Source organism: Malaya genurostris, chromosome 3 (assembly GCF_030247185.1).
Source record: "Malaya genurostris strain Urasoe2022 chromosome 3, Malgen_1.1, whole genome shotgun sequence".
Lineage (NCBI taxonomy): Eukaryota > Metazoa > Arthropoda > Insecta > Diptera > Culicidae > Malaya > Malaya genurostris.
The window spans coordinates 121,430,555-121,454,607 of NC_080572.1; the positions used below are offsets into that span (position 1 = coordinate 121,430,555).

At 37.7% G+C, this 24,053-nt stretch overlaps 2 protein-coding genes and 1 long non-coding RNA gene across 4 annotated transcripts; 1 reads left to right on the forward strand and 2 right to left on the reverse strand.

Moving 5' to 3' along the window:
* Positions 1-2,946: 2,946 nt before the first annotated feature.
* LOC131436078 (toxin-like protein 14) lies at positions 2,947-8,871 on the reverse strand. Its single transcript, XM_058604542.1, has 3 exons — positions 8,688-8,871; positions 8,508-8,631; positions 2,947-3,209 (listed from the first exon to the last, which is right to left on the reverse strand). Exons 1-3 carry the CDS (start codon positions 8,782-8,784, stop codon positions 3,086-3,088), a joined length of 345 nt encoding a protein of 114 aa, XP_058460525.1. The 5' UTR covers positions 8,785-8,871; the 3' UTR covers positions 2,947-3,085.
* Positions 8,872-17,714: 8,843 nt separating this feature from the next.
* Positions 17,715-19,459, forward strand: LOC131436079 (uncharacterized). Of its 2 annotated transcripts, XR_009230576.1 has the most exons (4): positions 17,715-17,859; positions 17,931-18,191; positions 18,257-18,377; positions 18,436-19,459. XR_009230576.1 is itself a non-coding variant. In XM_058604543.1 (3 exons), the coding sequence occupies exons 1-3, from the start codon at positions 18,098-18,100 to the stop codon at positions 18,563-18,565; spliced, it is 345 nt and encodes a 114-aa protein (XP_058460526.1). In that variant the 5' UTR covers positions 17,741-18,097; the 3' UTR covers positions 18,566-19,459. The 2 variants fall into 2 exon arrangements, 1 of the variants encoding a protein (XP_058460526.1); XM_058604543.1 differs by having other exon boundaries at positions 17,741-18,191.
* Positions 19,460-22,017: 2,558 nt separating this feature from the next.
* Positions 22,018-23,716, reverse strand: LOC131436080 (uncharacterized). Its single transcript, XR_009230577.1, has 2 exons — positions 23,173-23,716; positions 22,018-23,116 (listed from the first exon to the last, which is right to left on the reverse strand). It is a non-coding gene; the product is annotated as an uncharacterized LOC131436080 (long non-coding RNA).
* Positions 23,717-24,053: the final 337 nt, after the last annotated feature.

Sequence of the window (24,053 nt, forward strand, 5' to 3'; positions counted from 1 at the left end):
TCTTGAAGTTTTCCACTAACTCGCACCGGTCATATTGCGTAGATCGTTTTACTTGATATGGTCATTCCTGTGGGACCGGTTTTCTATTGTTGCTGAAAAATATTTATTCAGCACATGCATTATCGCTATATGTGGGCAGTTGATCAGTGCACAGTGATTTGTCGCATCCGAATAACGGGAATTCATGGTAATTAAGAACTTTACTGATACTGTTTAGATTAGTATAAAGATTTAATTGAATTAAAACATTTTTTAGAATTTAGATCAGCTCTTGTAGTACACACTTAAATTTTCTTGCTGAATCTCGACAAAAAATGCCGAGATATGAATAGCCGAGTGCTCGGTAATCGTCTCGACAAAATGTATAATTACTGAGAATCTCGGCAATCCAAAATTTTTCAATTATTGCCGAACTTGTCAGTGGAAATTTTGCTGTTAGCTCGGCAAAAGTTATCAGAATGGAATCAAAGATTGCCGAGTCATCAGTAATCGAAAGGAAGAGGGATTTTCTTTATTATTGTATGAAATAAATATTACAAAAGCTTGTATAAAATAAATATTACAAAAGTTCGGTAAAAGGGGTGCTTTATTGATGTTCACTTCAATTCAGCGAACAAAAAAGTGCAAGCACCAAGAAAAACATCACGGCTAAAGACAATTGTTTCTAGTGCTTTTTAACACCTCTACCTGGAAATAAGCGGATATTTATAAGTATATAGCTTGAGCGACCACCCCTGGTTGCTACTCCGTTACTGATCGGGATTAGCTGAAATTGTACAGGGAGTTTCTAGATGATCCGATCTTGGACTGGTAAATCATCCTTCAATGTACATCTTCTGATAATTCCAGAATTCATTGATCAGTACCGGCGCCGGCCAGGCCCGAACGTAGATCGTCTAAGGAATTTTCATGCGGATCCGACTTGAAAATTGTATACCATCACTAAAAATAGGGAAAAACCTTAAAAAAATTTCTAAATCGACCTCAAATCTTTTCCAATTGATAGTTTTTATAAGTAGACGGTCAAACAAACCGATTTCGGTTATTCTTTCTAGAATCGCAGTATTATATATAATAATATGATTGATATGAGAAAGGCATCATTACTCCACTAGGTGGATTAAAACAGTTTTTTTTTTATTTTTACTTGTAGTACCTAAATGGTAGATTGTGCGGTCGCTGCCCTGAAAATTTTTTGATTTTTTTTGTATTCATTTGCAGTGACACTGATATCACAAAAACCAATAAATCTCTTATCGTTATCTCTTATTGTTATATGTAGCTGTCCTTTACGATGTTAATAATTTTGTGAGACAAAAAAGTGATACTATCAGGTGTTGGAATCAATTCACAGAGTTTTTGTTGGAATGCTTCGTGATATGTTCCATTATTTAAAGTATCGTCCATCGTTAGCCACTACTTTTGCCGTATTTCTGGTAAAGCTCGGCTACCGCGTTGAAGAATTCTGTTTTTGATGAATGAATCGATCCTATTTCTGGTCATTTCGTAGTTTTCGAAGCCATGGTCATGGATAGGAACAAATGATAATCGGTTGAAGCAACATCCGGTGAAAAAAAAAAAAAACATGGGGTCTTGCATTGCCATGGAGCAAAATTACTTTGTCGTGACGATCTTTATAGAGCGGCCGCATCGATTGTCGACCGCATACGTCACCTGTGAAGGTTTCACCCGGTTGGAGCTTCGTCTTTATTGAGAAACGTCAACAAATCTTCATCTTCGAACTGTTCAGGGCACCATGTGTGTCCATGAAATCAAATCAGCAATCCAAGCCAGATCAGAATCACGCCTTACTACTCGATATGGTAAAGCAAAGCTTTGCAAAGTCAGAGAACTGAGTAAAAATTTCTGAAGTGGCCCCCCCATTTTTCACGAGGTAACCGATTTTACAATAAGTGTTATTGTTTTGTAGTATTAGTATCTACGAAGAAACCTGTTTAAATGTACCTAGTACTGTAATGATGCCCTTTTCATATTATTCATTTTCTCTTATATATTATAGCAAAAATTCATCGAAATACTACAATTTAAAAAAGTTGAGATGAGAAAGGCAAAAAATCTCTATGCTTACTTGTCCAAACCTGTCGCAGCTCGCTTCAATCACACCGACGACATCGCACCCTACCGAACCCTGCCGCACCATACCGATTCGCTCGCGCGGTGCACTTTGCATACAGCGCGCGTATACAAAAAATCAAATATTTCAAAAACCCTATTTGAGCACAGAAATTTTTTTGTTGATTATGAAAACCAATAACATATGCAACATTTTAGCATTTAACAGAGACAAAAATCGCGTGAAGAAGGTACTTTAATATCGATTTCTTTGGAAAATTTAAGTAGAAAGTTTAGTAAAATTGAACATTTTTAAACAATTTTTTCTTCATTCTATGCCAAAAATAGTTGTTTATCCAGTTGCAAAGTTTCGTATAATTCGAAAAAGAACTTGAGTTTCAGGAAGCATTACAATAAAAAGGTATATAAATGTTAATGTAACTAAAAATAGTATAAAAAATTCGAATATCGACGAAATATTTCACGAACATGTTCGTAGATACTAATACTACAAAACAATAACACTTATTGTAAAATCGGTTACCTCGTGAAAAATGGGGGGGCCACTTCAGAAATTTTTACTCAACTACTACATTTCGGATTCATTGCCAGTGCTATGATTCTATTGGCACTAAGAATCCTTGCAAGATTTCGGCAGCTTCTCTATTCAAAACCACCAGCCGACTTGATTTAGTTTCCATTGAACTAAAACTGTCAGAATGGCGTCACACCAGATACAGTGTTGAATACCAACACCGGCAAGTCATGTATTCTACTTTTTTAATTAGGTCTAATAAACAGATCAGTTACGATCTTGGAGTTTATTATTGGCATAATAAGTAAGTTTTTCAATTCAATACATCAAACTGAAAATGTGGAGGTAGTATAAATAGTCAAATTGTATATTTGTCACATATTAACTACATTTTATGTTCTAAGTCTAAGGATAAGCATATTCTCTCACAAACCTTAACAATTTGTTCATAATAAAATACTTTTAAACGCTAGGTAATTAAAAGTAAGAAACCTTTCCATCAATAACACATTTATATTTCTTGCAGCACACAGGGTAATCTTTGCTGAAGTCCTGTTCTATTTGTACACAGTTCGGATCATTCATTACAGATACGCCGCACCTGGAAAGATAAATAGCGATACGGATATAGTAGGTAAATCAAACAAAATAAAACCTGTTTTAATCCACCTAGTGGTGTAATGATGCCTTTCTCATGTATAATATTGTGGTATTCTATTCAAAATTTTTCTCTTCGATTTTTATAAGAAATCATGAGATTGCTTATGCATTAACTAGTATAATTTACAGATTGAAACAGTGCTTTGCTCGTGTAGGTAATCCTTAAGAAAACGAAGTGGGTTCATATGCATTTTCGGCACCGGAACCCGAGAACCGGTATAATCGAAGTCGGTTCGTACGGCCACCAACTAACATGACGTACAAACTCTACTAGTTTTTATTTAAATTTTGAAAATTTTATACAATTTTGCCATCGCACTCCAAATGACGATTTAAATGTTTGTTCTATACAGTAATTTTTTGTATGACCATAAGACATTTCATTTTTTCGTTTTTTTTGCCGGTTTAAGTGACGGTGTGCTATATTGAACACACTTTCCCGTATAACTCCGGAACCGGAAGTCGGATCCAAATGAAATTCACGAATTTCTTATGGTACCAGAATACCTTTCATTTGAACCTGAATTTGTTAAAATCGGTTTAGCCATCTCTGAGAAAACCTAGTGAGATTATTTGACACACACACACACATACCCACACACACACACACCCACACCCACACCCACACACACACACACACACACACACACACACACATGAAAGGTACAGCAGTTCCACCGGATAGGTGCCCGGCAAAGATGAAAACTATCATCGAGACCCTGTTCCCGAAGCATGAGCCTACGATCTGGCCGCCAGTACTGTACGACGTACAGGATGTCCGCGGCGATGAAATCCGAGTATCAAACAAGGAGCTTTTTGCGGTAGCGAAAGCCTTACCGGTGAAGAAGGCTCCAGGTCCGGACGGGGTTCCAAATGTGGCCCTTAAAGCTGCGATTCTGGAGAATCCAGACATGTTCAGGACTACATTCCAAAAATACATGGAGGAAGGTAGTTTCCCTGACATCTGGAAGCGGCAGAAGCTGGTGCTGCTACCAAAGCCAGGCAAACCACCCGGCGATCCGTCAGCATATAGGCCGATATGCTTGTTGGATACAGTCGGAAAACTGCTGGAGAGAGTGATCCTTAACAGGCTCACGAAGTACACTGAGAGCGAGAACGGTCTGTCGAACATGCAGTTCGGATTCCGGAAAGGCAGGTCCACTGTAGAAGCCATACGAGTGCTCATGGAAACCATGGAAAAGGCCCAGAAGCAGCAGAAAAGGGGAAACCGCTACTGTGCGGTGGTCACATTGGACGTGAAAAACGCTTTCAACAGTGCCAGCTGGGTAGCAATAGCCGACTCGTTGCACTGGTTGAGGATACCAGAGTACCTATGTCAGATTCTGAAAAGTTATTTTCAGAACCGGACGCTGATATACGAGACAGACGCCGGATACAAAAATATGTCTGTCACGGCGGGCGTTCCACAGGGATCCATCCTGGGTCCCACGTTGTGGAACATTATGTACGATGAAGTGCTGAAGCTAAACCTGCCCAGGGGAGTTAGGATTGTCGGCTTTGCGGATGATGTGGCGCTCCTAGTAATCGGCGAGTCTCGAGAAGAGGTGGAGGTTCTCGCCATGGAGGCAGTAGTCGTCGTTGAAAATTGGATGCGGGAGAAGAAGCTGGCGCTGGCACATGAAAAGACTGAAATGGTCATCATCAGCAACCGAAAGGCGGTGCAACATGCGAGCATCTCGGTCGGCGAGTGCATCATCAATTCGAAGCGTGAAGTCAAGCACCTGGGCGCGATACTGGACGATCGACTGAACTTTAACAGTCACGTTGACTACATATGCAAGAAAGCAATGAAGGTAATATTGGCGTTATCTCGGATTATGCCCAATAATTCCGCGATTGCCAGTAGCAAGAGGAGGTCACTGGCGAGCGTGTCATCATCGATCGTATGATACTCAGCTCCAGCGTGGTCGATGGCATTGACAACATCAAGGAACCAAGCCCAGTTGAACCGCACTTTCAGACTGATGGCAATGCGCGTGACAAGTTCGTATCGAACAATATCGTCAGACGCTGTGCACGTGATAGCCGGAATGATCCCCATCTGTCTGCTACTGGAAGAGGATAGCTTATGCTACAGGGATCGAGGAACAGGACGAGCCCGGAACAGAGAGAGAGCCAACACGCTCACTAAATGGCAACAGCAGTGGGACAACGCGGAGAAGGGAAGGTGGACGCATCGATTAATTCCTAACCTGTCGGTTTGGACAACTCGGGTGCACGGTGAGGTAAACTTCCAACTGACGCAATTCCTGTCTGGACATGGCTGTTTTAAGCAATACTTGCACAGATTTGGCCACGCAAGGTCGCCGTTGTGTCTTGAGTGCCAGGACACAGAAGAAACGCCGGAGCACGTAATATTCAGTTGCCCACGGTTTATTCAACCGCGTAGCGAAATGACTGCCATCGTTGGCGCCGATGTCAGCGTGGAGAACATCGTTCAAAGGATGTGCAGTGAGGGAGGAAAATGGAATGCGGTGAACCGGACAGTTGTTCAGATTATGTCCACACTGCAGAGGAGTTGGCGAGAAGAGCAGCGTCAAATGATCTAGGTCCAAAGACGAAGAATACCGGACTGTTTTCGGCACTGTTTTCCACACTAGCGTGTGGAATGCTGCTCGGCTTCGGGATAGGTTTCTTCGCCGGGAAACTCTCCGTCGGGTAGGCTAGACCCACCACCGGGGGCTAGTTGAGTAGGCGCGTCGTAAACCGGTTTCGGAACGTCGGTTTCGAGAGAACTTCCAGCGTCGGGGAACTCTCTGTCGGTGCAAATGCACGGTGTTGGCTAGATCCATCACCGGGAACTAATCGAGTAGACGCCACAACACCGATTCGAGTCGTCGGGGCATCAGCAAACCGGAAGCCATGCTCCAACCGGAATCGCAGAGCAGACCTCGGCACTCCTTCGGGTGTCCCGCGTGGCGTAAAAGGGGAAACTCTCAGTCGGTGTAGGCTAGATCCATCGTCGAGGATCAGTCGAGTAGTGTGGCGCGACGTAGCGGCATTGGGTCGTCGAGGCGCCAAAGGTGGATTGAGATATATAAAGAGAGAAACTCAGGAGCTCATTTTCTCAAAAACGAAGAAGTGCATGAGCCTCCCCCGAAGTATTGAGCTTAGCTTAGTTCCGGGGGGTTCGAGGCAAGATGTCCAAGGTGTTTTAGTGGGTAAGGTTCAACCAGTCCCACTCGCTGGTTCACAATAGCGGTAGCTTGACAACTACCGAGCGCGTGAGCTGGGAAAGTACATACGGTATTTCACCTTGTAAAAAACAAACAAATCACACACACACACACATTTCTCAGCTCGATGAACTGAGTCGAATGATGTATGACACTTGGTGATTGCATAACCTTTATATATGAGAAAGGCAAAAACTGTTGCATCTCAATGTTTCGTCTTCTAGACTGTTCATCTTGATTGACAGTTTAACACATTGAAGGACGAAGAGTTATGCGGTTTTTTATGCGGTTTTTTTATGCGGCACGTAAACTCGCATAAAAAAGACTTCAGTGTACTTCTATTAGAGTTGATGTTAGTTTGTCTATTTATAGAGCACAATAATCATCAAGAATTGATGATGATGCGATAGATTTTGGGAACTGGTCCGAGTTGGCTCCCTTACTCCGATTCATGGAGAGCGGAAAATATCTTCTAAATTTGTAGGTAGTATTAGTTGATGACCATACAAACTTACTTTGGTTATAGTGGTTTCGGCTTCAGCTTCCGGAAAAGTGGTCTGAAATTCCAATACGAAACTCACATCAGTTTCACAGAGATGGTTTCAGGTTTGGGAACAGATAATATTTCTAGGAAGCCAGATCAGGTGAACAAGGTGGATCTTTTCGACCCATTGAGCCTCCTTTCAGACACTCGTGCCGCTTAGAAGCACTCGTGTAACCTTTTGGTCCATTATCGGGTAATTATTCCTTTCCTTTGGTGTATAACAATGGATCTAGCTAAACATGTATTCAAAGTGCGCTTGCGTTTGTCTTTTTAGTCCTTCTAGCCTTTTTTTTTAATATGTGAGATTAGGATATCTTTCTCATCTGTAGAATCTTGGTGGTTATTCAGTACAATTTTTGTATTATTATTATTGTCGTTTAATTACCCCGGTTTAACCTCTATTTTATATATTTTTTATATTTATAACCTCTATTTTATATGTCAGTGACAGTGGAGTTTCGACCATAACGAAACTCTATAATTGTACGTGTCTGGATAAGGTTAAAACCTTTCAAAATTGTTCGTTCATGCAAAAGATTTCATAGAATAATAATTGATTAAAGCTTTTATAAAAGTGATACTCATGACGGAATTCATTATAAAACCCTTATAAAATGTAATAAAAACCCAAAAGATATTTGAATTGTTGCACGGGAAGCGCAATGTCTTTACTGCTGACCGGAACATAAACAAGTGTCAACTTTCTCTGTTTGTCTTCTTCGTCTATTCCTACCACATTGATGTAGTGATAGGAAAACGGATCGAAATAACTAGTTTTTTTTCTGGAAAAAATCCGAATAAAACTTTGTGAATTAATTGTACAATAGAGTATGCAAATTTTAGAAACCGGTAGAAGTTTCTTGGATATACATTGCACGCATTTGCAACCTACAAGAAAATTCACGAAAGTGATTATTAAACATACTTATCAATTCAAAAAAATACGTTTAAGTCTCTGCGAATGGATTTGTTACTAGTTGCTATTCTCTTGTTACTATTTTTATTTTCTCGTGGGAAGATTTAAATAACGGTTCTGTTTTGCCCATCTCTAGCGAAATCTTAGTGAGGATCATAAATTCCCAATGCCTTTTATACAACTGCTTATATTCGCTTTTTATACTGGTGACTGCATGACATCAATTGTAGCAAAAATGAATAGAAACCAACCAATTCGTGTTTTTGTTTCAACGGTATTTTTATCTTAAGTTAAAAAAATAAACAAAAGCGCTCAAAAACAGCGTATAAAACAGAGCACGATATAACCAGGGTTTAAACAAAAACTCAATAAATTGAATAGAGTTTCAGTAAACAGTCTGATCCAATTGAAATGAACATCGAACTCATTTGAAACTTCTAGCTTGAAGATGTTCAATTAAATACTTTCAATATACTTATATGTCTTAGGGCAATGCATCTTATCATTTAAGTAAATGAAAACAAAACATGCCAAAATAACATTGGACTGATTTTAGGGTCTTACTACAGTGAAAATATTTACCCAAAATATACAATCGAATTATCACTACCGCACGTCATCTCTTCACATAAATTAGGTCGTTGGCGGATTTCTCCTGGTTTAAAGTGGATCTTTGTCCCATTATCGTAGCATTCACCCGGAAAATCTGCAGATGATAGGCAAATCACTATACTTTTCATGATTTAAATAATTCAATATTACCTTTGTTCACTGCATTCAAAGCGGTGTAGGTGTAAGCGTGACAGCACGAAAGTCCAAGCAATACTCCCAATACTATCGAATACGCCAATGTTTTCATTTTGTAACCGTACAAATGTAAAAAAAAAACTCTGCTTAGCAAAACCAGTTGATCTACGCACGGCAGAAAGATGACTGATCATAGTTCAATAGAAATTCAAATTCACATACAGCTGTTAATCTTGTTTTCTCTTTGTTGCTCTCGTAAACATTGAGCAGTTTAAAATCTACCACGTAAAAGACTGATTAAATGAAATAACGAAAAAGGTTATCAACAAGGTTTTGTGTGAATATTAAAGTAGAGTGAAGCTCCACTGGTTTCAGTTTTATGAAAGACATTATTTAATGTAAATAACTTAACAGTGATATATAATACACTGAGGTCTTTTTTTATGCGGCCTTTTTTTATGCGGTTTTTTTTTACGCGACTTTTTTTATGCGAATTTTCAGAGTTATGCGGTTTTTTTTATGCGAAGTTTCAGAGTTATGCGGTTTTTTTTATGCGAATTTTCAGAGTTATGCGGTTTGCCCTTCTGCGGTCTTTTTTTATGCGAAGTTTCAGAGTTATGCGGTTTTTTTTATGCGAATTTTCAGAGTTATGCGGTTTTTTTTTATGCGAATTTTCAGAGTTATGCGGTTTTTTTTATGCGGTTTTTTTTATGCGGTACGTAAATTCGCATAAAAAAAGACTTCAGTGTACTTTTTGTGTGATATACCCAACTAAAATATTAGAAACCCATTCTTTAATAATCGAAGTTTGTGATTTAATTATTTTTTCAAGTTCTGCAGATTGATGGGTAAATAATACATTGTTGCGTGTTCTTAGAACAATCATGTTTGAATATGAAGTATCAGTAGAATCACGCACGAAAAGAAATCAGTAACCGCTATCATGACTGAAAAATATTGAGCCAGATTCTTTCATCTTTTCATGAAATCATATCTATTATTCATAGTTTCATGATCAACAGGATTTTTATCATGAAAAACCTTGTTATATTATTTGAAATTCGTAACTCTCCTATTCTTCCCTGATTTCACTCTGAGCCTGCTGAATTAATGGTGATACTTAACCCAACCACGAAATTCAAATTCAGAATTCAGTTCTAGAGCTAAATTGCAACTGAATTTTAAGCCTGTTTAGTTCTTGAACTCAGGACCAGTTCCTGAATTCTATACGTCGTTTCTTTCTAGAACTATTAATATATTTCCAAAGAACTACACTTAATCGTGAATACCTCGAGTAGTACTTAACCTATCAACCCAAGTAACAATTTTAATATTAATAAATACTTGTAGCTGTCTTCAATGCTACATAATAAATCTTTCATTAAAACTTTAAACTCCACGTAAAGCCTACTGAAAACCTCTATAAGAGCATGTTCCTGCCAAGTGGACCATTCTTCATAAGGTTTATAAAGCAAAGTGAAGAATTAGCATAAACCTGCGTTAAAACTCCAAATTTAAGAAAATTTTGAAACCAGCTTTACGATCAACATTTAATTTATTCGGAAGGAATGAATTCCGCTATGAATGTCATGTCTGCTTTGAATGCAACCAGTAAGAATATATTAGATTTTATTTACAAGTTTGAGGTTTTTTCCGAACGTAGAAACTTCATGCGCTTTTATTTTTATCGTGAATGTTTGGATGAAAATAAGAATTATTACTAATCGCCTTGAAATAAATGCAGGTTTTGCGGAAATCTCCATGATTTTTGAAAATTATTTTTTGTGATTCTTCGTCATTTTTGTATAAAACTATTTCGTGGCATTAAAACATGTGTATACGTTCTGAAAATGAATCATTAAAGCCCATCATTTTTTTCGTTTTTACATTTCGAAGTATATTTGATGTCAATAAATGCTACGGTATAGGACATCATAATGGCGGCCATGAAATTTTCTTTAATGCAAATTACGCTTAACCCAAGAAGCAATAAATCAAATAGCCCACTACAAATGTGTCATAAATGTACTTTAGAACCCTCAAATTTGCTCTGAGTGAAACTGTCATCCAATGAACACGCACACACACAAAACTAGATTTATGAAAGAATTTAACTGACAATAATGTTTTTAAGAAAATGTTTGAAAGCAATATTAAGAGTGTTTGCATGGTTTTATTCTACAACACATTGTTTTATTTTTAGTCCTGTTGTTAGTCTGGGTAAAAAGTTTTATAGAAGCTTTAAAAACTATGATATTACTTGTCAAAAGAGACATTTATTATGGTCGTCATAAAACAGGTAGTGATTGGAAAATCAATTACAAAACTCCTATAAACTACAATCAAAACCATTAGGCATTCGAATTGTTACTTGGGAACATCTCTAAGCTGTCAAAAATATAATCAGCAATTTATGATAAAGTTTTCATTATTATGTAATAAGTACGAATAACTCGAAGTTATAATTTTCTAAAATGTAAGTATCAGTAAATTAATTATTGAAGAACTTTTTATATTTTCTTTCTTTGAAATTATTGTGATTGTAAATACAGTGTACTTCTGCAGGTGAATAATTTTACCCTGTTTCATTAATTTATGTGTTAGAATAAGCTTAGATATTCAGAAGTGAGAAGAAACGTGTTAGTTTCATTCGTATTCACGTTATACAGTTATGTGACTGACATTACCCACCCACTTTTCTTTTATTTTCATATAGATCTGACATCCGGTTACGGAATAATAGGGTAGAGAGTAAAAAACATAACGTGTTTTAATACCCCGGATTTCACAAATATTACTAAGGAATTCTTTAAAATCATATTCGGACAAAATTCAATAAAAGTCCTTTGGGGGACGGGTATAGCGTGATGGGTAAGTCGATGGCTTTCACGCCGCCCGCCTGGGTTCGATTCCCAACCCCGCACATAGGGTCAGAAAGTTTTTCTGGCCCGAAGAGGCGAATGACATTAATGTTAAAACCTCTATAATTGAAAAAAATAAAAGCCTATGGGATCATAAGACTTTTCATTACAGTTTATGTTTGTGAAAATCGGTTCAACCTTTTATGAAAGAGTGAAGCACGCTCTGCTTTAGAGTGTTCGTTCAATACTTCTGGTACTCCCAGAATCGGCATGGCCGAAATCAGATGACCAGTAACTAACATGAACAAAAAATTAAATACTTTTTCAGCAACATTAAAAAATCCGTTTTTGCGGAAGTCGGGTCCGGAAGAAAACGAACCACAAAACTTTTCATTTGAGTTTAAGGTTGTAAAAATCGTTTCAACCGTCGCTGAGAAAAGTTTATTAGTTCTATTTGAGGTATTTGACTATCATTTCCAGCAGGCGGGTACACAGAAAACATCCATTAAAACTGGGTTTTACATCGCCATTTTGAATGACGGTATGAGAACTTTAACATTGATTACTTTATTATACTGGAACCGGTAGTCGGATCTGGATAAAAATTTAAAATACTTAAAAAAAAATTTGTAATACTGAAAGAATTTTCATCCGAAGCTAAGCTTGTGAAAATCGACCTCACCCTTTCTGAGAAATTCAAATGAGTTCCATTTTAGCTTTTTTCCACTCTATTCTTTATGTTTTATCTTCGACTCGCCAGTGCAGAGCAGTTCAAATTGAACTATTTTCCACTGTTTTCGATCCTTCCGGAATCAGAAACTTGGGACCGGTATAACTGAAGTGAGATTATTTGGTCATGGTTAATAAGATCTATAAGTTAGGGTAATCATAATCCCTATGGAGGAGTACTTTTAGGGATCAAAAAGTGCTATTCTTTCTATCGCATCAACCTCCCCTTGATACCAGGTATTGAAATTGTCGCATGTCATGTTACAATCAAAGGCAAGGACCTTTGCATTGCTTCCATCTACTTTCCCCCAAGAGCCTCGGTTGGGTATCAGCGGCTCACTGATATCATTGAGCTCCTTCCTGCACCGACGTTGGTTTTAGGAGACTTTAACTCGCACGGAACGGGATGGGGCTGTCTTCTCGACGATAACAGATCAGTTATGATCCATGATATTTGCGACAACTTCAATATGACAATCTTGAATACGGGAGAAATGACACGAATTCCTGCACCACCAGCAAGACCAAGTGCGCTGGATTTATACCTTTGCTCGACATCGCTACGGTTGGACTGCACGTGGAAGGTGATCCCTGATCCCCACGGTAGCAATCATCTACCTATCGTGATTTCAATCGCCTACGGATTAAGACCATCGGAGACAATCAATGTTTCGTATGACCTCACACGATATATGATAAACTAGAGGAAGAGTACACGTTTTTGGCTGGCTTGATTCTCGACACCGCGACTCAAGCTCAGACGAAACCTGTACCCGGCGCGAAAACTAACATCCGTCCCCCCAACCCGTGGTGGGACAAAGCGTGCTCAAAATTAAACGCGGAGAGAGCTTCATCATTTATCGAGTTTAGGAAAAACGGAACACCTGATAATTTTAGAAACTACGCGGCATTAGACGCTAAAATGAAAAGCTTTATTAAAGCGAAGAAAAGCGGTTATTGACGTCGATTCGTAGACGGATTAACGAGAGAAACATCAATGAGCACCACGAACGAAAGCGAGGAATATTCTAACCGCTGGATATTCGATTTCGCTAAAAAAGTATGTCCTGACTCTGTTCCGGAACAGACGATCATGCGCGTCGCCTCATCCAACAGAAACGAAACACCGTTTTCGATGGTAGAGCTCTCACTTGCACTCTTGTCATGTAACAATAAAGCCCCGGGATTAGACAGAATAAAATTCAACTTGTTGAAAAATCTGCCTGACCCCGCCAAAAGGCGCTTGTTGAGTTTATTCAATAAGTTACTTGAGGACAACATTGTTCCACATGACTGGAGACAAGTGAAAGTGATCGCCATTCAAAAACCAGGAAAACCAGCCTCCGATCACAATTCGTATCGGCCGATTGCTATGCTTTCCTGTATCCGAAAATTGTTCGAAAAAATGATTGTTTCGTCTAGACAATTGGGTCGAGACTAATGGTTTACTTCCAGATACACAATTCGGCTTCTGCAGGGGCAAAGGAACGAAAGATTGTCTTGCGTTGCTCTCAACCGAAATTCAAATGGCTTTTGCTCGTAAAGAACAAATGGCGTCAGTTTTTCTAGACATCAAGGGGGCTTTTGATTCAGTTTCCATAAACATTCTATCTGAGAAGTTGCATCAGCATGGTCTTTCACCAATTTTGAATAACTTTTTGTATAATCTATTGTCCGAGAAATACATGTATTTCGCGCATGGTGATTTGTCGACAATACGATTCAGTTACATGGGTCTTCCTCAGGGCTCATGCTTAAGCCCCCTTTTATACAACTTTTACGTAAACAACATTGATGAATGTATCAACACATCTTGCACGCTAAGACAACTTGCCGACGACAGCGTTGTGTCTATTATAGGACCCAAAGCTGCCGATCTCAAAGGACCATTGCAAGATACCCTCGACAACTTGTCGACATGGGCTCTTCAAATGGGTATCGAGTTCTCTACGGAGAAAACTGAGCTGGTTGTATTTTCAAGGAAGCGAGAACCAGCACAACTACAGCTTCAACTAGAGGGTGAAAACATAGCTCCGGTCTTCACATTCAAATATCTCGGGGTCTGGTTCGACTCCAAAGGCACCTGGGGATGTCACATTAGGTATCTGAAACAAAAATGCCAGCAGAGAATCAATTTTCTTCGCACAATAACCAGGGTGCCCACCTAGGAGACCTGATCAGGTTGTACCAAACAACGATATTGTCCGTAATGGAATATGGATGCTTCTGCTTCCGATCCGCCGCGAACACCTATTTCATTAAACTGGACAAAATTCAGTATCGTTGTTTACGTATTGCATTGGGTTGCATGCAATCAACTCATACGATGAGTCTCGAAGTGCTCGCGGGCGTCTTACCGTAGAAAAATCGATTCTGGGATCTCTCATATCGATTGCTTATCCGATGCGATATCTTGAATCCGATGGTGATTGAAAACTTTGAAAGGCTTGGCTTCTCAGAACCGTTTTATGTCCTTGTATTTTGATTACATGGCTCAGAATATTAATACTTCTTCGTTTGTTTCCAACCTTGCTCATTTCTTGGATACTTCTGATTCTACTATGTTTTTCGACACTTCCATGAGAGAAGAGATTCGTGGAATTCCGGATCACGTGCGCCCTCAAGTGGCCTCAAATATTTTTTATAATAAATTTAGAACAGTAAACTGTGAAAAGGTGTTTTACACTGACGGATCATACATCAACAGGTCCACAGGCTGCGACATCTTCAATCAAAACATCACCGCTTCTTACAAACTCAGTGATCCGGCTTCAGTCTACGTCGCAGATCATTGAAACCTTGCCTAAAGACCATTACTTCATCGTCACGGACAGTCTAAGCTCAATAGAAGCTCTCCGGGCAATGAAGCCTGGAAAGTTTCCCCCTTATTTCCTGGGGAAAATACGGGAACATTATCTGAACGGTCTTATTTAATATCGTTAGTCTGGGTTCTTCGCATTGTTCCATTCCGGGCAATGAAAAGGCTGACTCGCTGGCTAAAGTGGGCGCATTAGAAGGTGATATTTATGAAGGACCAATCTGCTTCAATGAATTTTTCAGTATTTCTCGTCAGGAAACTCTTGAAAGTTGGCAAACTTCATGGAGCAATGGCGAACTGGGACGATGGCTACATTCCATTATCCCTAGGGTATCGACGAAACCTTGGTTCAGGGGGATGAACGTGAGTCGCGATTTCATTCGTGTTATGTCGCGGCTCATGTCAAATCACTACACTTTCAACGCACATCTTTGGCGTGTTGGGCTTGCGGAGAGCGGTCTCTGCACCTGTGGCGACGGTTATCAGGACATCGAGCATGTCGTATGGTCGTGCGTAGAGTATCTTGACGCCAGGTCAAAGCTACTGGAATCCCTTAGGGCCCGAGGTAGACCGCCTGAGGTTCCGGTTCGGGATGTGTTGGCGAGTTTATATATGCTTCTCATATACCAGTACCTTAAACACATTGATATACAAGTGTAATGTGTTATTCCTCGCTCAGAAAGTATAATCTCCACCCACAGATTCGACACTAACATCTGCCCGATTCTCTCGATCCCCGTTCCTGTCATTGGAACTAACAAGATCTTTTTTTTGTCACTAACTTTTTCGTTCCCCCTTCCCTGTCTCTTCTCCATCTCGATGGCAACTAATTAGATCTCTATCGTTTTCAGACATTTTGTTCTCACATCCCCTTTTTACCACGTTTTCCACAATATTTACTTCTTTTTCATTCTCTTCGGCAATATCATCATCACTACCCACGGAAGACCGCTCCAGTCGAAAAGCAGCATGCGGGCCACCCGCCGGGCCTTCGTAGCCTGGGGGTGTTTCCCGCGGACCCACACGGACCAACGCCATCTGAAAGACTCATGCAACACTCAATTCATCGACCACTGCCGATCGCCTTATGAAAGCTGGATTTACAAGAATCCGAGATGACATAGTCTAATGATACTATTCTAGTTTAAAGTTAGTCGTTAATTGAGATTAGAAAATACCCTTGGCATCTTAGAGCTTAAGCAATGTGCCTAAAATTATATTACATCATTGAATAAAAAAAAAAGCTAGGGTAATCAAAATTGTTACACTAATCACCCTGTAATTCTGGAACCGGAAGTCGTATTAATTTAAAACTAAGAATCGTTTTATGGCATCGTAAGACCATTCATTCAAATCTAAATTTGTGAAAATCGCCATCTTTGTAAAAAGTTAGTGATCATATTTTCATTTATTTTGCACTTTCCACCCTGTAATTCCGCAAATCCAAAATCTCAGCATTGTGTTTTAAAATTCAATCCGTTTCAATTTATTTTCTTCAAAGCGTCAAAGAATAGTATTTTGAAGATTATCACAATGTTTCATATGATAATATGAGTGATATGAGAAAACATTACACCACTGAAAGGATTAAAGCAGGTTTTAAATTCGATTTGTCCTTTTCCAGGAATATATTTAAAGACAAATCATATGAATCGTAGAAGAGTAATGTCAAATAAACCCACAAAATGCTGAAATCATACGCAGAAAAAAATGAAATTTTCACGATATCAATAGAAACATGGAATAGACATGGGTTGAATCGAAAATCATCATCGATGCAAAACTGAATTGAATTGCATTGAATTCTCAATTAATTGAACTGTATCTTTCAATTAACGCTTAGTTTTGAGATTAAATTATATTGAAACGTAGAGAATTGTAAAGTAACTTTATGTTTAATTGCTTACTCTAAATATGCGCACGAAAAAAGATGTAAATTCACGAAGTATTTTTATCTGTGATATCACGTTCGAAGACAACGCCTGAAAGAATATCGGCAATCGTAACCAAAATAAGCCTAAAGTTCTATCCGTAAACGTAAGATGCATTATGCATAATTGCAGCAAAATTTGACTGAACGTACTTTTTTCCTGAAAATGTGAAATTATTTGTTAAATCAGATTTCTGATTTTAGATTTTGTTTGGGAGATGACAAAAGATTACAACCCTACAGTGGATTAGCGGGTTCGAATACGTAGCCTTGTTTTGAGTATGTCGTTTCGTTATAGTGCGGTGAAAATTTGGCGATTCGATGTTGCAATACAGCGAGGTTTTCAATAGTACTGTGAAATAGACATCTGTTTGATCGAAAATCTTATTTAAAACCATCATCGATATAAAATTAAATTTGAATGCATTGATTTTTTAATGAACAAAACTGTATATTAAAAAAAGAACGCTTTGTTTTGCTTTCAAAGTATTTAAAAAAATGAAGTATTGTAATTGTTAGTAATGTCATTGAAACTTATCTTATGTAGTATTGTCCTTAACTTTGTAGAGTATAGTTGTGTTGAATGATACACTTGCTTGCACACTGAACGACACTAAAATAAAATTTTACCAATACAACCCAAACTTAATGCTACCACTTCAAACGAACTACATTTAAATTGTTTTATTTACGAACACTAGCAGATCATGAATGCATCGCTTGCCAATATCAGCTCAAAACAATAATAATGAAATAAATGTTTTGATTTCCTCAAACCAATTCCAAAGTTATGAATATGTTGTGAAAGCATCAAACGCATTATTTTTTATATGGTTCTTCATTTTCTAGGTACATTTCATCTCTGAACGTTCAAAGCGTAGTGATTCAATTTTTGCTGCTTTCCTGTTTTGATTATACAGCAATGATGTGTGGAAATTCCTATGATGTCAATTTTAATTGTTCAGCTCAATCATCTTGGTGCTGTTTGTGCAATTACGTTCAAATCGTTCTCGTGTAGGCAGTGTAGTAGTCGGCCTTTGTATTTAAGCACAATTGTTTATGTTTAATAAATTAGTTTAATATAAAAATGCGACTACTACTGGGAATGTTATGTTTTATCTGTTTTGTGTTCACATATTGCAGTGCTTATGCACGTTTGTTTAGGAACGCAACGCATCCAGGTAAACTCTAATTGCACACAAATACGTAGATCTTGGAATAATGTTTTGATTCTGTGTCCTTCCAGACTATCCCAACCAATGCTTCGATCCAATAACTGAGACTCATCTGAAAGTTGGAACAATAGAGAACAATGAAAAGTGTGAACGTATATCATGTTCACAAGATTATACGATGTCTATCTTTGGGTAAGAATAATTTATTCAAAAGTGACCTTGCAATAATCTCGCTTTTCCCTACACGTAGATGTGGGGTGGTCGCAATTCTGCCAGGATGCCAGTCGATACCGACCGATTATGAAAAACCATACCCGGATTGCTGTGCTAAAGCCGATTGCTCAAACCTACTGTTAAATAATCACACTTCATCATCATAGGAATTGCTTACTGAACTTAATTGTTTACTACAATATTACGCAAACGAAATTGGGTTTTGTTAATATTCTCCTTCACCCAAATACTTGCTGCTGCACAGGTGTCGTGATATAGTTTTCCTGGCTCTGATTTAGTAATAAATTAAGAGTACATCGGATTTAGAGTTAATAGTTGAAAATATTTAGCTTAAGCAGGTCAGCTAGTGTGTCCGATAAAAAAATCGCTTTCTTATTTTTTCATAAATCACGTTTAAAATATGTATAGAAGATGTAGGCGAAAAAAAAAATTTGAAATTTAAAGTGAACTGAAAAACTATTTTTTTAAATGATTTGTTCTAGTTTTGTTAAGACGTAGAGCCGTGTTGAGCTAGTTTTAAATTTGATCAGTATCTAACAGTATGCAACTATTAATGAAAACCGCGAAAATGTCAAGGAATTGGATGTGTTTCCATAGATACAGGGCTATAATTGAACACTGTGATGGCCAAGTAAAGCGAAGCGTGCTTGGTTTTTCTAATCATTTGGACTGTTGTCTTTCATATGCAGGGTAGTTTAATTGGCAAATCAATTTCCCTGGTTAGGAGTTAGCTACGGGTTCGAGTCCCGTTTCTGGATAACATTCTCGCGGTTTTCATTACATAGTTGCATTCGCAAGTAATTTTTTGATTTTTTTTGTTTGATACTTTTCAAAACAATCATTTTCCTCAATTTTGTTCTTTATTTTTGTTCAAAACATAGTACCAAGTACCACGAATAAAATGGTTTTCCTTTTTTTTTTAAATTGCCGATAAACAGAACAGTCCCAGTAATGGCATAGCAAAATGGTCTTTAAAAATCGTCGTCACACTAGCTCTTAATACTTTACGAAAAAATGGAATAAAAATAGAAAGTTGGAAACTCTGTTTTATTATTTGATTCTCGAATATAAGAAATATATGAACGGCTGAATGCGATAGTATACGATACGATTTTGTATCATAATGATTTTCAAGACATAGAACGTACTAACTTATTCATTTTATAAACACTGATTAGAGAAGATTTTATATACCTTATGATCAAAAAAGAACCGGAATTTTCATTTTAAAATTCTCGCGCTTGTCCAATCGGTAAACTTTTATTCTCTCAACGTTGGCAACACTTTTATACACATTCTGTTAAATTTTGACGCATATCGTACGATTAGTTTTTGTTTGGCGTCTATACAAAGAAGTTGAAAAATTTTCGTGCGGCGATTTTTATAATGGATGAAAATTTAGAACAACGTGCGTGCATCAAATTTTGTGTTGCAAATGGATTTAAGTGTTCCGAAACGTTGAAAATGTTAGAAAAGGCCTTTGGTGATTCGTGTCTAGGAAAACATAGCCATACGAGTGGTATAAATCATGATGAGATCCCTGGCCGCCCAACAACATCTGTTACTGAAGAAAACATTGAATCGGCGAAGCAAATCGTGTTGCAAAATCGTTCTGTACCGATTAGAGAGATTGCTGTGTTGTTGGGCATCTCTTATGGATCAGCCAAACACATTTAACTGATGTTTTGGGTTTGAAACGCGTCGCTTCTCGGCTGGTACAAAAAAAAAGCTGAACATCACGATAATGCGCCGGCTCACACAGCGTTGGTTGTGTCGCAGTTTTTGGCCAAAATCTCAACCAATATCATCAATCAAGCACCGTACTCTCCAGATATGGCCCCGTGTGACTTTTTCCTCTTCCCCAGACTCAAATTGCCATTGCGGGGAACGCGTTTTGAGACCATAGAGACCATAAAAGAGAATTCGCTGCGTGAACTAAAGGCCATACCTTCGGCAGCCTATAAAACTTGTATGGAAAATTGGATCAAGCGTTGGCATGCATGTATTGCCGCAGGAGGAGAGTACTTTGAAGGCGATAATGAAGAAATATATTAAAAATTGAAATTTTGCGTTTTTTAATAAAATTCCGGTTCTTTTTTGATCATAAGGTACTAATCACTCTGTATCTCAGAAACCGAAAGTTGGATCTGACTGAAATACAAGATGTTTTATAGAATCTTAAAACTTTTCATTTTAATCTTAGATGCTTCTTATATTTCATTTGAATCTTAGATCGGTTCAGCCATCTACGAGAAAATTGAGTTACACAATTTAAATTTCGTTTCACATATCAAGGAAAGGATTCGTAGTGTCAGTAGAATCGTAGCACTAGCCATGCAATGGTTCTGTACACTTTGAATCGGCTGCGAGGTCTGTTGAAACAGAAGGTCAAATTCCACTACAGGAATGTAATACCAAAGCTTTTTGTCACATATCATCCTGTAGTTCCGGAACCAGAGGTCGGAACCAAACATAATTCAGGAACCTTGTTTGGGAGTATACGACTTGTCATATGAATCTGAGTTTGTAGAAAACGGTTGAGTCATCTCCAAAGAAAAATTAGTGAAATTATTTGTCACACACGCACACACTGAGACCTCGACCTCTTAGTTGACAACACACATACAGACACACACATACACACACGGACATTTGCTCAGTTCGTCGAGCTGAATCGATTAGTATATGACATTCAGTCCTCCGGGCCTCGAAAATTTGTTCTAAAGTTTGAGCGAATTCTATACCTATTTTTTATATTTATAAAAAAAGGTAAAAATAGTTCGAAAATTGTTCAATACTGCTGTTACTATGACGCGAAAACTTGAAGAGAATGCACTTATTTTCATCTTACCCTTAAGGTCAATTTATCGATCAGAGACAGCAGATCTCACTTATGGTATGCGAGATGACTACTGGAACCGTTGTCCTATCTAACCCAAAAAGTGTACCATCACAGAATTCGATAATTTTTTACCGAACTTTCAACAGCTGAACGTTCGGTAATTCAATTGATTATAGAGCGCTCGGTAATGCAAATTTTATTTACCTGTCAAGCACTACCGAACTCATCGGTAAACTTAATGACACTTTTTAACGGATAGAACGGTAAACATAGTATTTATTTTAAATCAACAAATTTTAACCTGAAGGTCATTTGTCAAAAAAAACCCCATGTGTGGGGTTGGGAATCGAACCCAGGCGGGCTGCGTGGAAGGCATCGACTTACCCATCACGCTATATCCGTCCCCCTCGAATTTCTAAAAGGATTTTTTTTACTATTGCAATTTTTCCATACATTCATTTGTTTGTTCTAACTTTACAATATTTTGCGCGCTTGGATAGAACGAAGATGAATATTGAAAAGTGTGTTGCATGTGTGTGTCAAAGTTTCCTTAGTATGAATCCTGGACGTGTTTCTTGCAAATTGATTGATTTTAGGAAGAAACCTGAGAATTTTAGTCATGAATTACAACTAACAATTTCATTGAAGCGCTCACCTCTTTTCTGAAGCGGATTGATTGTCTGCTCCATACGAAATTTGTTATATAATAAAAAATACATTAGCTCATTCATTAAACACATTATAAAATCATCGCTGTTTGAAGGCAATTTTTCCTTTATTATAAAATTTAACGAAGTTCAGTGATTCGGCATTCTGTAGACCAGCTTGTGTGACAATGATTGCTTAGGTATAATTCATATAATTTCAGTAAAATGAATTGCATTTACCGCAAACTAGGTTCTTTCTGATGATTACCGAAAGTTTTCGGTACAAGAATTACCGAACATTCAAATTAAATCTTAGTGTTTAGGCAGCGGATTTAGTGCGAGTTACTGAGTGCTGCTAGACAATTTTTTTCAGTCAAGATTTTTTTTGAAAGTTGTAAAATCGGTTTTACCTTTTTACCGGCATAGAATTCGCTCGAACTTGGAAATTTGTTGAATGACAGAATCAATGTTTTGAGAATAATCGAAGATTATAAAGACTTGCTGCCCAGCTTTCAAATTTCCATAACACAATAGTTTCTAGTTAAGTAGCAGAAACTTATTTCATAAGTTGCACAATTAATTGAAAAATACAGTACTGCATCATGATGCGCTGCTTGGTTTTGGTCGGGTTAATGAACCGTACCGATTCAACGTTAAACCTAAAATAAGCTGAAGATGGAGTGAACTCGATAAACTCGGTTCATCGTCAGTTTTTGTTTTTTTTTTTGCAAAATTTCCACCGGTTCTTAAGATTCGAAAATAACATAACGAATTTTTACTAGGAATCGGACTAAAATATAATCGTATTCGAAACTCAAATACTTGGCTACATAGCGGTCCAGTTAGCAATATTAGATTGAACGCTGATAGAAGATCCACTTCCGCAGTACATAAATGATAAACGTAAAAAATGGAACATGTTGAAATGATAATAGAATATGAGAAATAGGGATTTTAATGGCGGCAACTTTTTTATAATTTTATAATTTTCCGATAGTAGTTGTAAAGCAGGAAACAAATACAATAATTTTGATATTTGAACATTAGAAACAGGTTTTGTTGTCGTTATTCTATTTTTGACTCACTTTCGAATCTACAAAGCTTCTTTTGAATTTGAACAAACCACTCTCTCGCAGCAATCGGGATATGGCTTTTCGTAATCGGCCGGTTTTAGCTGACAACCTGTTGGGACTGCGTGAATGAGACATCTGTAAGAAAACAAATATGTTAGTTGTAGCGTTCAATTTAACTACACTGGTCTTACCCAGTAACAGACATCGAGTAATCTTCAGAGCAGGTTACGTTTTCGCAGTTTTTGTTGCTTTCTATAGATCCAGCATTCAAATGAAATCCACTTACAGGGTCAAAGCACTGGTTAGGGTGATCTAGAAAGACAGAAAACTTCGACTCTATTACTTAAACACCGAATTGGTTGTGTTAGTTGTTTCTCAATCGAAAATATACTGAATGGCTGATGATAGCTTAATAGTAGGTACACATGCCTGGGTGTGAAGCGTTTAGGTAATAACGCGTGTAAGCACGGCAATTTGTGACCATGCACAAACTAATTAACAAGGTTGCCAAAACTAGTTTCATTGCTTCCGGATTATTTGTCTAATCAAATGGAACGAAGATCTATGTATGTAAAGATTCACCACGTTACTGTTGGTTCGATAGAAACATTCACGTTTCTTTATACACGCGGTAAAGAAACAACGATTGAGCTTGTGCAATCAGAGAATTTACAAACATGGTTAAACACTTGAAATCACTACCGCGGGGAAATCCTGTCAATTTATTCTTCTTATCAAGTTGATAGAAAAGTAAACAAAATAGGATTAATTCACTACTATTCTTCGTCTCGGAAGAGAGCTATCAAATATAACAGGGTTTGGGTTTGAACTAAAAACTACAACGAGCAAACAAAACTTTTTATTTACTAGATTATTTGTTTTATTTGTATATATTTTCTAAACAAGACTTGCAGGACTGAAGTAAAAAACCTTTTTTAATCCACCTAGTGGTGTAATGATGCCTTTCTCATATTACTCATATTTTCAAAAACATCACTAGAAGATAATGTTTTTTTCAAACTTGAATAAAATCATAAACTTTCTAAACAGTTTATGTCAAGTTAATATAGAT